Source organism: Gossypium hirsutum, chromosome A08, assembly GCF_007990345.1.
Source record: "Gossypium hirsutum isolate 1008001.06 chromosome A08, Gossypium_hirsutum_v2.1, whole genome shotgun sequence".
Taxonomy (NCBI): Eukaryota; Viridiplantae; Streptophyta; class Magnoliopsida; order Malvales; family Malvaceae; genus Gossypium; species Gossypium hirsutum.
The window spans coordinates 14,061,264-14,072,151 of NC_053431.1; the positions used below are offsets into that span (position 1 = coordinate 14,061,264).

General features: G+C 35.6%; 3 protein-coding genes and 2 non-coding genes across 6 annotated transcripts; 2 read left to right on the plus strand and 3 right to left on the minus strand.

Moving 5' to 3' along the window:
* Positions 1–1,186: 1,186 nt before the first annotated feature.
* Positions 1,187–3,823, plus strand: LOC107952220 (rho GTPase-activating protein 2-like). Its single transcript, XM_041075885.1, is given in 5 exon segments — positions 1,187–1,738; positions 2,474–2,594; positions 2,683–3,033; positions 3,176–3,508; positions 3,510–3,823. Coding segments are annotated over 5 exon segments (1,287 nt in total). The 5' UTR covers positions 1,187–1,391; the 3' UTR covers positions 3,645–3,823.
* A 120-nt stretch (positions 3,824–3,943) lies between these two features.
* LOC107952225 (uncharacterized) lies at positions 3,944–4,354 on the minus strand. The gene has a single exon (XM_016887499.2). It carries the CDS (start codon positions 4,352–4,354, stop codon positions 3,944–3,946), a length of 411 nt encoding a protein of 136 aa, XP_016742988.1.
* Positions 4,355–5,439: 1,085 nt separating this feature from the next.
* LOC107952233 (uncharacterized) lies at positions 5,440–9,991 on the minus strand. Of its 2 annotated transcripts, none has more exons than XM_041075886.1 (8): positions 9,734–9,991; positions 9,302–9,603; positions 7,051–9,128; positions 6,697–6,966; positions 6,510–6,590; positions 6,260–6,353; positions 6,104–6,170; positions 5,440–5,693 (listed from the first exon to the last, which is right to left on the minus strand). In XM_041075886.1, the coding sequence occupies exons 1-8, from the start codon at positions 9,796–9,798 to the stop codon at positions 5,678–5,680; spliced, it is 2,973 nt and encodes a 990-aa protein (XP_040931820.1). In that variant the 5' UTR covers positions 9,799–9,991; the 3' UTR covers positions 5,440–5,677. The 2 variants fall into 2 exon arrangements, with proteins under 2 accessions (XP_040931820.1, XP_040931821.1); XM_041075887.1 differs by having other exon boundaries at positions 9,302–9,578; positions 9,734–9,872.
* A 62-nt stretch (positions 9,992–10,053) lies between these two features.
* Positions 10,054–10,125, plus strand: TRNAP-AGG (transfer RNA proline (anticodon AGG)). Its single transcript has one exon. It is a non-coding gene; the product is annotated as a tRNA-Pro (tRNA).
* Positions 10,126–10,211: 86 nt separating this feature from the next.
* On the minus strand, positions 10,212–10,283 carry TRNAP-UGG (transfer RNA proline (anticodon UGG)). The gene has a single exon. It is a non-coding gene; the product is annotated as a tRNA-Pro (tRNA).
* Between the last annotated feature and the right edge of the window lie 605 nt (positions 10,284–10,888).

Sequence of the window (10,888 nt, forward strand, 5' to 3'; positions counted from 1 at the left end):
TATTTATTTTAATATACACAATTTATTACCTTTATTTTGATGATAGCGTCATGATAAATATTGTGGTGCATTTAGTATTGTTAATTTGATATATTTATGTGTTTAAATTTTGTTTTACTCATAATTTAATTTAATTTTTTTATTTTAATATCGTACATATTTAATGTGTTATTATGATTAATTAGTTTCAAACTATTCATTTCATTTTTACTATATACTATTTTAAACACACATATGTGTTCTAAATATGTGGTTTTCACATGCATACGCGTGTGATAAGATTTCTTATTAATAATGTTATTAATTAAGTTGGTATCACAAGTCAACTCAACACTAACTCACAACAAATAATAAAATTATAATAAATAATTGTAGAGCATTTAGTATTGTTTACCTAATGTATTTATGTAAAACTTAATATGATTTTTATTTTAATATTATACATATTTCATCTGTTATTATGATTAATTAATTTCAAACCATACATTTCATTATTTATTATATGTTATTTTTAAATACACATTTATGTTTTAAATCCGTAATTTTCATATATATATATATGCATACGCATGTGATAAGATTTCTAATAATAATTAATGGTTTCCGCATGATAAAATCCTAAAACTAGAAAGGTTTTTATAATTTTTAAAAACTTTTATAATGCTAATATTTTAAAATACTAATATTTATGATTATTTTGTCAACTTAAATTTAATAATTTAGAAAATTCTCAAAAGGAAAAAATGATATTAAAAATAAAATAATATAAAAATATATCAATATGAATTGTCATTAGATTCGTAAAATATTTAATAATATAAAACTACATTTTAAAGTTAATTCTTTGTATATATTAAAAATTATTTTTTAATAATTTCTTAGTCTAATGGTAAAAGTATTAGGTGGATTACAAATAATTTCATTCTAACCTGGTACCATTGAAATCAAAATTTTAAAATATTTTATTTTGTGTGTGTTATTATTATTATTAAATTTTTAAAAATTTTAGTAAAAACCCTGATTCAAATCTCTCACCAAAGACCATGAATTATATTTAAAAGAAATAAAGTAGTAAATGGGACATATAATTGAATCCCAATCTTCAAAATAATAGTGTCATTTTCCCAAGAAGAATGATTTTTGTCAGTTACCAATTGGGGTAGATGGCACTCTCGTAATATCACTCAAACTGTAAGGGCAAACAATAAATTCCACTGTAGATAAAGTGAATAACAAAGATAAAAATTTGAAAACACAAGTGGACGTTAACTCTAGAAACTTGAAAAGCTTCACTTCCGATGCATCTCTTAATAACAAAACAAGTCCACAAAATTTAAAAACCTCATGACCTTCGAAGAAGAGAAGCAAAACCCAAAGCTAGCAGGAAGATAATGACAGGTCTAGTAATGATGACCAAAGGAGGTGGCTGTGGTGGCGGTGGGAAGGGCGGAACTAAAGGAAGAGGAGGAGGGCTCAAGAGCTGTGAGGAGGAAGAAGAACGGCAGAACCAGATTTCTGTCGTGGCCTTTCTTTTGGCTGCTTTGAGGAAATCCATGGTGTCTTGTCGTGTTGATAGACGAGACGAAGTAATGTCTTCTTCCACCGTTCACCATATGGAAATCGGATGGCCGACCAACGTCAAACACATCACCCATGTTACATTTGATCGGTTCAATGGGTTCTTGGGTCTTCCCGTTGAGTTCCAAGTCGAGATCCCCGGTCGGGTTCCAAGTGCTAGGTAATTTTCTTTTGTTGGTCTCTTTAAAGATTGATTTCTTTTAGTTGTTTTCAGGTTGAAATGTTAAGTGTTTTCTGTAGTTTAGATCTGAAATTTATTTTCAAAGTTTTGATTTCAAGCTCTTTTTCATTTTGAAAATTTGAAAATAAACAATTTATTAAACTGGGTTTGTCGCTTTCTATAAAAGCTATATGAAATTGACAAATGATTATTATAATATGTAGACCTTATTTATTTTGTCCTACTCCTTTTTCCAGAAGCAGTAAAATAATTGGACTTTGAGTTCCTTGTGGAATTGCAGTGAATTTCATCGAGTGATAGAGGCTATGTTAGTATTATTTTAGGGTATTAGGATTTGTGGTTATATTAGGTTTATTTCTTGCAGCACCTGAAGTGTGCAATAAATGTAGCTACTGACCCTGCCTTGTATAGGTGAAGCAAATAAATGATGCCATGTTCTGGACTGTTTTTAGTTGCAAAATATTTATTGCAACCTAATCTTGTCTATGAAGAAATTTGGGTTTTCAAAGAAACTTCTTTTGATGTACCTCTGCGGTTTACAAGCCAAGTCCGGTCTTTTCTCCAATCAGGGTTTTATCTCCCTATTCAATTACAGCACCATGGTTGCTGTAAAGTGAGCTTATGGCAAGGCTCGAACTAGGACCTTTTGCATATAGACGTTTTATCTGTTCTATTACTATGGTCCTTAATTGCAACTGACTGTATTCATTACAGTGCTAGTGTGTTTGGTGTCTCAGCCGAATCAATGCAATGCTCGTTCGATTCCAAAGGGAATAGTGTCCCCACTATACTCTTACTAATGCAGGAGCGGCTTTATTTACAAGGAGGGCTAAAGGTTTGGAGTTATAAACATTGTCAACTACTATTCAATTCAACTCTATGCAATTGAATGATCATGGTTTTCTGCTCAATTGATCTTGTAGGCAGAAGGAATTTTCCGGATAAATCCCGAAAATAGCCAGGAGGAGCATGTAAGAGATCAGCTCAATAGGGGCATAGTGCCGGATAATATCGACGTCCATTGTCTTGCTGGCCTTATAAAGGCTTGGTTCCGGGAACTTCCTGCAGGGGTGCTAGATGGACTTTCCCCTGAACAGGTTCTCCAATGCAATACCGAAGAAGAATCTGTCGATCTTGTGAAGCAACTAAAGCCAACTGAAGCTGCATTGCTCAATTGGGCTGTTGATCTTATGGCGGATGTTGTTGAGGAAGAGGAATCGAACAAAATGAATGCGAGAAATATCGCAATGGTTTTTGCTCCGAATATGACTCAGGTATCAAACAAAATTTTCTAGTTTGCATAACGACATTTGTTGGATCAGTATTCAGAGATATGTACTTAAAATTGTTGTCAAATACTACAAACTGCCATGGGAACTAAGATGAAGATTTTTATTTTGATTTTCTCTTGAGTAGATGTCTGATCCATTGACGGCTCTGATGCATGCTGTTCAAGTAATGAACTTGCTCAAGACCTTGATCATGAGGACACTGCAGGAGCATGAAGAGAGCGCAACAGGAGGGAGATGTTCACCAATGTCGTCTCACTCTTGCAATGGCCCTACCGATGAGGAGTTTGATAGTAACCGAGAGATGGAAACGAGCTGCGAGCTGAAAGGACCAACATCAGAATACGATAATGCCCTTTACAATAGCTACAGCGGAGACGAAGATGAAGTTCAGTCATTAGATGAAATAGAGGAATGCTTCTTGAGGCAACTAGATGAGAATAATAAGACGGTCACCAATAGTCTTTTTGGAGGAACCAGCTAACGAATTACAAAGTGATCATTCAAGTCCAGTTACTGTCTTACCTGAAAGAATTTTTGCCTCGAGAATTAGTGATGGAAGGGACTCCGGTCGGAAGGAAGAGCCAAGCACATAAGGATGTGGAGATGATAGACAATCTAGATTGTCACTGTCCTTGTCTAATGCTATCTGACTGATGATGGTTCATCCTTACATTATGTAAAACAATACTTTGTTGCTCTTCGTTCATGATTTGCTTCTGTAAATCGATAAAGTTAGTATTGTTTGAATCAAAGGTTTAGTAATGAGGCTGAACTTGTGTTTGTGTTTGAAATCGAAGTTCTCTAACATTGCCTATTCTATCTAAATATGGTTGATTTGCAGGGAATTGGGGGAAAGAAAGGACAAAAAAACAAAACAGAAAAAGAACAGCATCTAAGATGCTAGACAGGTTTCCCAGAACAGCTTGTTCTTTTCCATCTCATTCATGGTTGAATCAAAAGAAACAGCTGATGCTTTCTTGTTTTGTTTTACCACAACTCCATTAATACATTTCTTACACAAATGAACCCCATTTTGGTCCACCACCTCCCCATCCTCTTCCTCATCTTCGTGATGATCATCGCCAACATTTGCTTTGTGATCTAAGCTATAATTAACCACATGAAGAAGATCAGATTCAGATGTAGTGGCATCATCACAGCTGCATGACTCGGCATCATCGTTGTCATCTTCATCATGGTTGATAACAGATATGGCGGGATCAAAGTAACCGGCTTCGGAATCGCCGGTAGTCTCTAAGTGGAAGAAATAAGAGACATCAGCAACTTTATTTGTAATCTCCATGTTTCTTGTCGATACTAAAGAACAAGTAAACAAGTAATAACCTTATTTTGGAGTCCCCAATACGTAGTGTTTATTTATAATAGATATAACATATTACTATAAAAGGAATTTGTAAAGAAAAGGAGAGGTGGGGCAACTTTTGCCGCCAGCGGCGCCTCCGCCACCGTTTGCGTGTTTGAGTTTGAAAAGAAAAAAACAATTATCCGTTGGCTAATTCACCTTCTAGAACAAAAAGAATATATATATGTATGTTTACGTATTTATTCCAACTATTCTAGAAGCAGTGTTGACCACACGGATTTTCTACCTTTTAAAAAGGGGCTATGATAGAATAATAACTTGGCAGCCCCCAACGACCAAGGAGGAGAAAAATGAAATCTGCTTCATGAATTTTGGGTCAAATGCTGATTTTGATCCCTCTACTATGCTCAAAATTTTGGATTTAGTCCTATAATTTGATTTTTGGTCCTATTTTTATAATTTTGTTAGAAGGAACGAAGCCATAAAATTGCTTTGGGTCCAAAATCGAATTAAAAAATTTGCAAGACCAAAATCCAATTTTACCATTATATAGAGATTTATAATTTTATAAATTTTGACCGGACTATTTACCATTTTGGGGATGCCCTAATCATCAATTAATCCGAATAATATTATTAACTGTTCGGGTTTAAAATATTGACGCTGATTTGCGTATAATAGACCAATTCTAAAATTTGAGGAAAATAGAAAGATCAAAACTAAAATTTGACCTAAATATTGGCTACTGCGTTTGGCATCTGCAGTCTTATTTGTCTGCTGCTGTTGAGAGTCGTAAATATTAGCTGTATATAAAGAATTAATTCAAAATATAAGTGTTCACGTGAGACATTTGTTTTAGAAAAAAATATGAAGTTTTATGGATTGACAAATTCTTACTAAGTGTATATATATAGATAGATAGATATTAAAGCATACTTTGACCGGATACTGACAATGTTTTAGTGAAAACAATGAACTCTGACTGGACCACAGGAGGATGCTTAATTGTTTATGAATCCCCACATGGACTGTTGTTTCAGTTGGCAAGTGAATATGAAGACCCATTAACCAATCATGACCGTCCAATATTTTATCAAATACGGCATGTCTTTTACAAATTTCCATAATGTGATAGCATTCTCACTGAGCAAAATGGGTTTTAAAGTCTACGAGTTCTAACATCACAATGGCCCCCATGTATTTGACATTTTAACCTGACTGTACAAATTAGGACCCCGCCCTTCTTGTCTACAAGTGCACAAATCAATGTTTCCTTGAGCTTTGATCATGTCTATTCCTCTCTCAGAAGAGTTGATGCCTGTAAGATGACAATGCGACATTAAAAGAACAAAACGAAACAGTACAAGTGCCCACTACGAGTATGGTTAGATTTTTCTAAGTTATATATATATATATATATTTGGAGGATCTTTGGATACTTCAAGAAGAATGAATAGTCTGAGCAACATAGATTGTGAAACTGATCCATAACGTGCCTTGTTTCTGGTTCAAAATTAGGTGCTCATATGACTAGCATGTGGGGAAATTTAGATGATCTTAAATGTGAGAATGAGCTCAAATACTATGCCAAGCAATTATCAGAATGATGGCCCTGATCAGTTTAGCTAAGTAAACCACAGTTTCAGATTATCTTAACAGGCCTGTACACACGGCCAAGATGGGCAGATTCGGGGATAATATTTATTATATAAATTCCAATACATTTACCTCTGATATTCCAATTTTTGGATGACAATCCCGTTTAACAGAAGCTCTGAACTATACACTGTTGCTCCTGCATTAAAGTAAACTTGTTCAATTACCACAAAGCTGAGTAATCATTTATTAGAAAGAAACGGGACATCATGATAATGGTGTAAAAACCTTTCTCAAGTAAAGGTTTACAGATTGCCAGATCTTGTTCACAGGAAAGAATCAAGAGATCATCTGGGATCTTTTGATCTTTTGCTTCAACTACCTGAGGAGAAATTCTCAGAAAGTCATTACTTTACCATATTGTCCTTAGATAGAGAAAACATAAAAGGAATATAGATAAAGTTATATCAACGATATTCGAACACCATTAGTGACTGATAGCTGCAGGCTACCTATTAAGGTAGATAGAGACACATACCTCACCTCCAACTGCTTTGGCCAAGCTGGCAATCATCTCTTTGTTAGGTTTAACAGTTTGGGTGATGCAGACTCTTCTGTCCTGTCAAGGGATATTAGATATCAGCATACAAGATATTCCAGTAATGTAAGAAGTGTCTGAGGAACTAATCTGGTTTCAAATAAATCAGATATCCACATACAACCACCTTTAGAAGTGGATACCGTCTTGCTCGAGCCAATGAAACAGCCATATTAAAACCAATTTCCTTTTCCCTTTTGGAGTCCCTCAGGATGTAATTTCTCTCATCTAGTAAGCAACTTGCCTGCCCACAGCTATCAAGCCATAGATGAGTCACCACTGATTTTCCAAGAGCAATGGCTTCCAACATGTTCCTCGTACGCACAAATTTGTCTGCTATGAAATGTGTGGCATCTAAAGAACATGATGTGATAGAAATACCCAGTCGTGCAGCAATCTGTTCAAAATAAAAGCAAATCAAAGAATTCTACGACTAGATTTATGAATTATCTCGTTGTTGAAAAAGAAACAAAGGCTACACCTTTTTCTGCTGCTTGACTACATCATCATCCAAATGCTGGCTAAACAGGACTCGAATATATGCCAGCTCTTTTCGTGCTCTGAAGCCTCTGTGGGTAGAATCAGACATTAACTTAGGAACACCTAACCCAATAAGCTCTTTCAAAAGTGATGGTTTTGGTAGGTTTTTGTTGCAAGGTTTCCTGTGATATACGTAGGGTCTGTTGTTGAGTGATGCCTCATTCACACTTTTTTTGCAACTAAGTGTAGTGATGCACTCCTTACCAGAGGGTTCAATAGTATTTCTCAGTGGTTCTCCAAAATTATGGTTCTTTAAACCATTGATGATTGATGTAGAATCCACATAATATGGCTTCCCAGTTTGGGCGGCATTGACTCTATCCAAGTCCCAAGCACTTTCTCTTATGTTGGGGACTGCTAGATCACTGTTTGTAGTAACGCCTGAAACTTGTTCTTTACAGTTCTGTCTTGATAAACTTTCATCAGAATTACTTTCTAAAGAAGGCCAAGAGAGGGAAGTACACATTCGTCCTTTCATGTTGAAGTTACTAGAATTGGTTTCATCATCTTCTGGCATTTTTTTATTTCTGACAGGATCCAGTTTGTGTTCTTCTGCACCAACACTAGTGAATGAAGCATGCATATTACTCTTTCCACTGGAATGGATCGGCACTTTCCGTTGTGTTCTTTTGCCTTTGGGACAGTTCCATGTATCTAATCTCAAATATCTGGCTATAGCAGCTTCTTGTGGACTACTTCGTTGTTCACTCAATTTGCCGTCAAGATTTTCAGCAGAAGCATATGAATGCAGCTTGGTGCATTTCTGCTTGCCACTCAATAACTTAGGTGGATCAGCAACCACGCTCTTCCTCTTTCTCTTATATGTTAGCATACTTCCCTCCTTAACATTATTGGTCATTACTCTTGGTTTATCCACTTGATCCTTAATCTTTTTTACATTAGCTCCTCCCTTGCAGTGCCTAGTTTGATGAACGATAGGTTCATCCTGTGACAATTGTTTCCTGCACAAGTTCTGCACATCAGGAATGAATGCAGTCGCATAAGTCTCACAGTTTTCTAGGTTGTTCTGGCTCACAGATTCATCCGACTTTGATTGCTTGCTCTTAGATGTTTCGGGTTTTAGTTTGTGACTCAACTCCTGATAGTTACAATTCCATGATGAACTAGAAATATTCTTGTTATATCTTCTAGCAGAACGCTTTCTTCGAATTGACTCTTTTCCAACTTCTCCTATCTTACAAGCAGCAACCTTTTGAAGGGAATGATGCACCAAATGGGTTCTACTCATTGCTTCACCTTCCAGAAGATCTGTGAGGGCACCCTCTACAGCTTCACATGTATCACAAGCTTTACAACTGGGAGGGAGGCCGTAACATAGAGCTTCCATCGCTTCTGCAGCTATTTGGGTGCTAAAGCCAACATCAAACATGTCTGGTATGTCTCTTGCAGTACCACTAGCTTCAAACTTTTCTGATGATGATTTTGTCTGCATGAGTTCGTCCACCTCCTTAAAAGATCCATTTACCATATTCCCTTCTGATTCTTTTTCTATCCCGATACTGGCTTTCAAACCCTGATCCTTGAACCCTGAAAGTGAATGACGGCGTGCATGCTCCTCTTCATGCTCATTGCTTAAATTTCTTTGCCCTTTATTGTGAAGATCTTGATGGCTTAAGTCTCCAAATTCAGAAGACCTTGTCATTCTCTTGCTAAAGGAATCAGTCTCTCCCTGATGACAACTCTCAAACCATTCAAAGGTTCCCACTTCTTTGACCGGAGATCCCCGATTGATTATCTTAGCCAAATGTCGAGTTCCCTTTGCACTGGAGACAAAAGGCGATTTAGTCCTCCTTCTCTCTTCAACTCCTTGACACAAATCCACACTATTAAAGCTCAAAAAGTTATCGACGAAGCAAAGTGCAATAGCTTGGGACGAATCTCCAGGTTCCTGAGAATCGACATATTCCAACCTTCTAATCTCATGATCACCTATAGACAATTGAGGCACATCCTTTGTCTCATCACTTCTATCATGATCCCTGGAAGATCTTTTCGTCCCTTCAATTCAAACCACAGAAAATGATTTACTAATAATTACTACGCACCATAAGATTCAACCAAAACATAAACACAAAGCAATCATATTGATCTCAATTTGCTAAGAGAAAAAAGGGGGTACAATGACATTGAATAAAAAATTTAAAACAAAATAAAACCAATGAAAGACTAACCTGCACTGAGTTGTTTGTCAATTGAATCAACATCTAAACAAGGGCTTTGCCCTTCCCTCTTCTTTGACACATTCTTTTCACTTCCACCAGTGATCTTTCTACAATTAAAGAGAGTTATAGTCTCGGTTCTACAACTTCCTTCATCTTCACTATCAAGCACAATTTCCATATCAAGCTCACACATTGCTTGTTCAGCTTTCACATCCTCCACATGACCCATCTCCTCATCACCATCATCATTATCCGTTACTTCAGTGCCAAAGCAAGCTTTCTCCAACTGGGTTTCATTTTCATTTACAGGACTATCAAGCACAACAATATTTATTTGGATCACACTTTGAGAATTTTCTTGATGATTAACGAGAATCCCCCAAAATCATGTAGAAAAAAAAAGGGGGCGATAATTGGAATATTGAAAGGAAAAAAGATTACCGGATGGATGGGGAGTGAGACTCAAAGAGTAGAGTGTGAGTGAGGTAACGTGTATCAGCAGCCATTCAATTTGTTAATGTAGGATTTTTCTCAGTGATCAACGATGATTTGGTGGGAAACCTCAAATTCTTAAATGATGGATGGGAAAGCTAACATGGTGGCATAATAAAACCCCATTTTTATGCATCAGAAGCATTTTGGGATTTTTTGAGTTTTGATTTTTGGAGGGGAAATAATAACAAAAAAATGTACCTGAAGGCGGGAAACTATTCAATTAAACTTAACTATAAATAATTTTGTTTGAGACAAACAAACAAAGTGGGCATTTGGTCTAGTGGTATGATTCTCGCTTAGGGTGCGAGAGGTCCCGAGTTCAATTCTCGGAATGCCCCTCGTTTTTTTTCTGTGTCTCTGACCAATATGCCACGTGTCAGCGCCTCTGAGCCAAAAAAATTTAAAAAAAAGGTAAAATAAGAAAGGGGCGTTCCGAGAATCGAACTCGGGACCTCTCGCACCCAAAGCGAGAATCATACCACTAGACCAAACGCCCGGACGGTTGTGCTTCCCTGCAGAACAGTGTAATTCATTTATTCATTTAGCTAGAGATATGCATTCATAATTAATATATTTAAAATCAAAATATAGCCTGGGTTTTTTACATGTATGCAGTCTAAAATAATGTCAAATATCATGTATTTAAATACCTTGATTATATTTAAAATTTAAAGTATTTCATACAATAAATACAATATATTCTATTTATTCTTTTATATTTTTAAATGATTTAAGTAAGTTAAACTGTTTTTAGACCTAAGTATAATTTTTTTAATATTATTTATTTAAATATTTGTCTTCAAATTTTAATTTTTAAAATACATTTTTAAAGATATCTCAATACACATGGATGTTGAATTTAAGGAATCCGTGCTAGCATGTCAAGGGAAAAGTACTACAAAATATAGTTAACTGTGTTCAGCCCTTATGGATATTGAGCTCAAGGTTGTGAAGTTTCCCAACCAAGCTATTTAATGAGTTGATTTGTGAACAATAAATACCCCACCCATTTCTCTTTTTCTCTCACCTAAAATATTTTCAAACTTAAAAGTAAATTGTGTTTATATTTATTTTTCGAGATAAAAATAGTTGCATTAATAT

What these genes read in the sequence shown, in the direction of transcription:
- LOC107952225 (XM_016887499.2), bottom strand. Translation starts at nt 4,354, where the DNA reads ATGGAGATTACAAATAAAGTTGCTGATGTCTCTTATTTCTTCCACTTA.
- LOC107952233 (XM_041075886.1), bottom strand. Translation starts at nt 9,798, where the DNA reads ATGGCTGCTGATACACGTTACCTCACTCACACTCTACTCTTTGAGTCT. An exon ending in TGACAAACAACTCAGTGCAG is followed by an intron (nt 9,129 to 9,301) that starts GTTAGTCTTTCA and finishes TTTGAATTGAAG; the next exon opens with GGACGAAAAGATCTTCCAGG. An exon ending in GACGGTATCCACTTCTAAAG is followed by an intron (nt 6,591 to 6,696) that starts GTGGTTGTATGT and finishes ATCCCTTGACAG; the next exon opens with GACAGAAGAGTCTGCATCAC.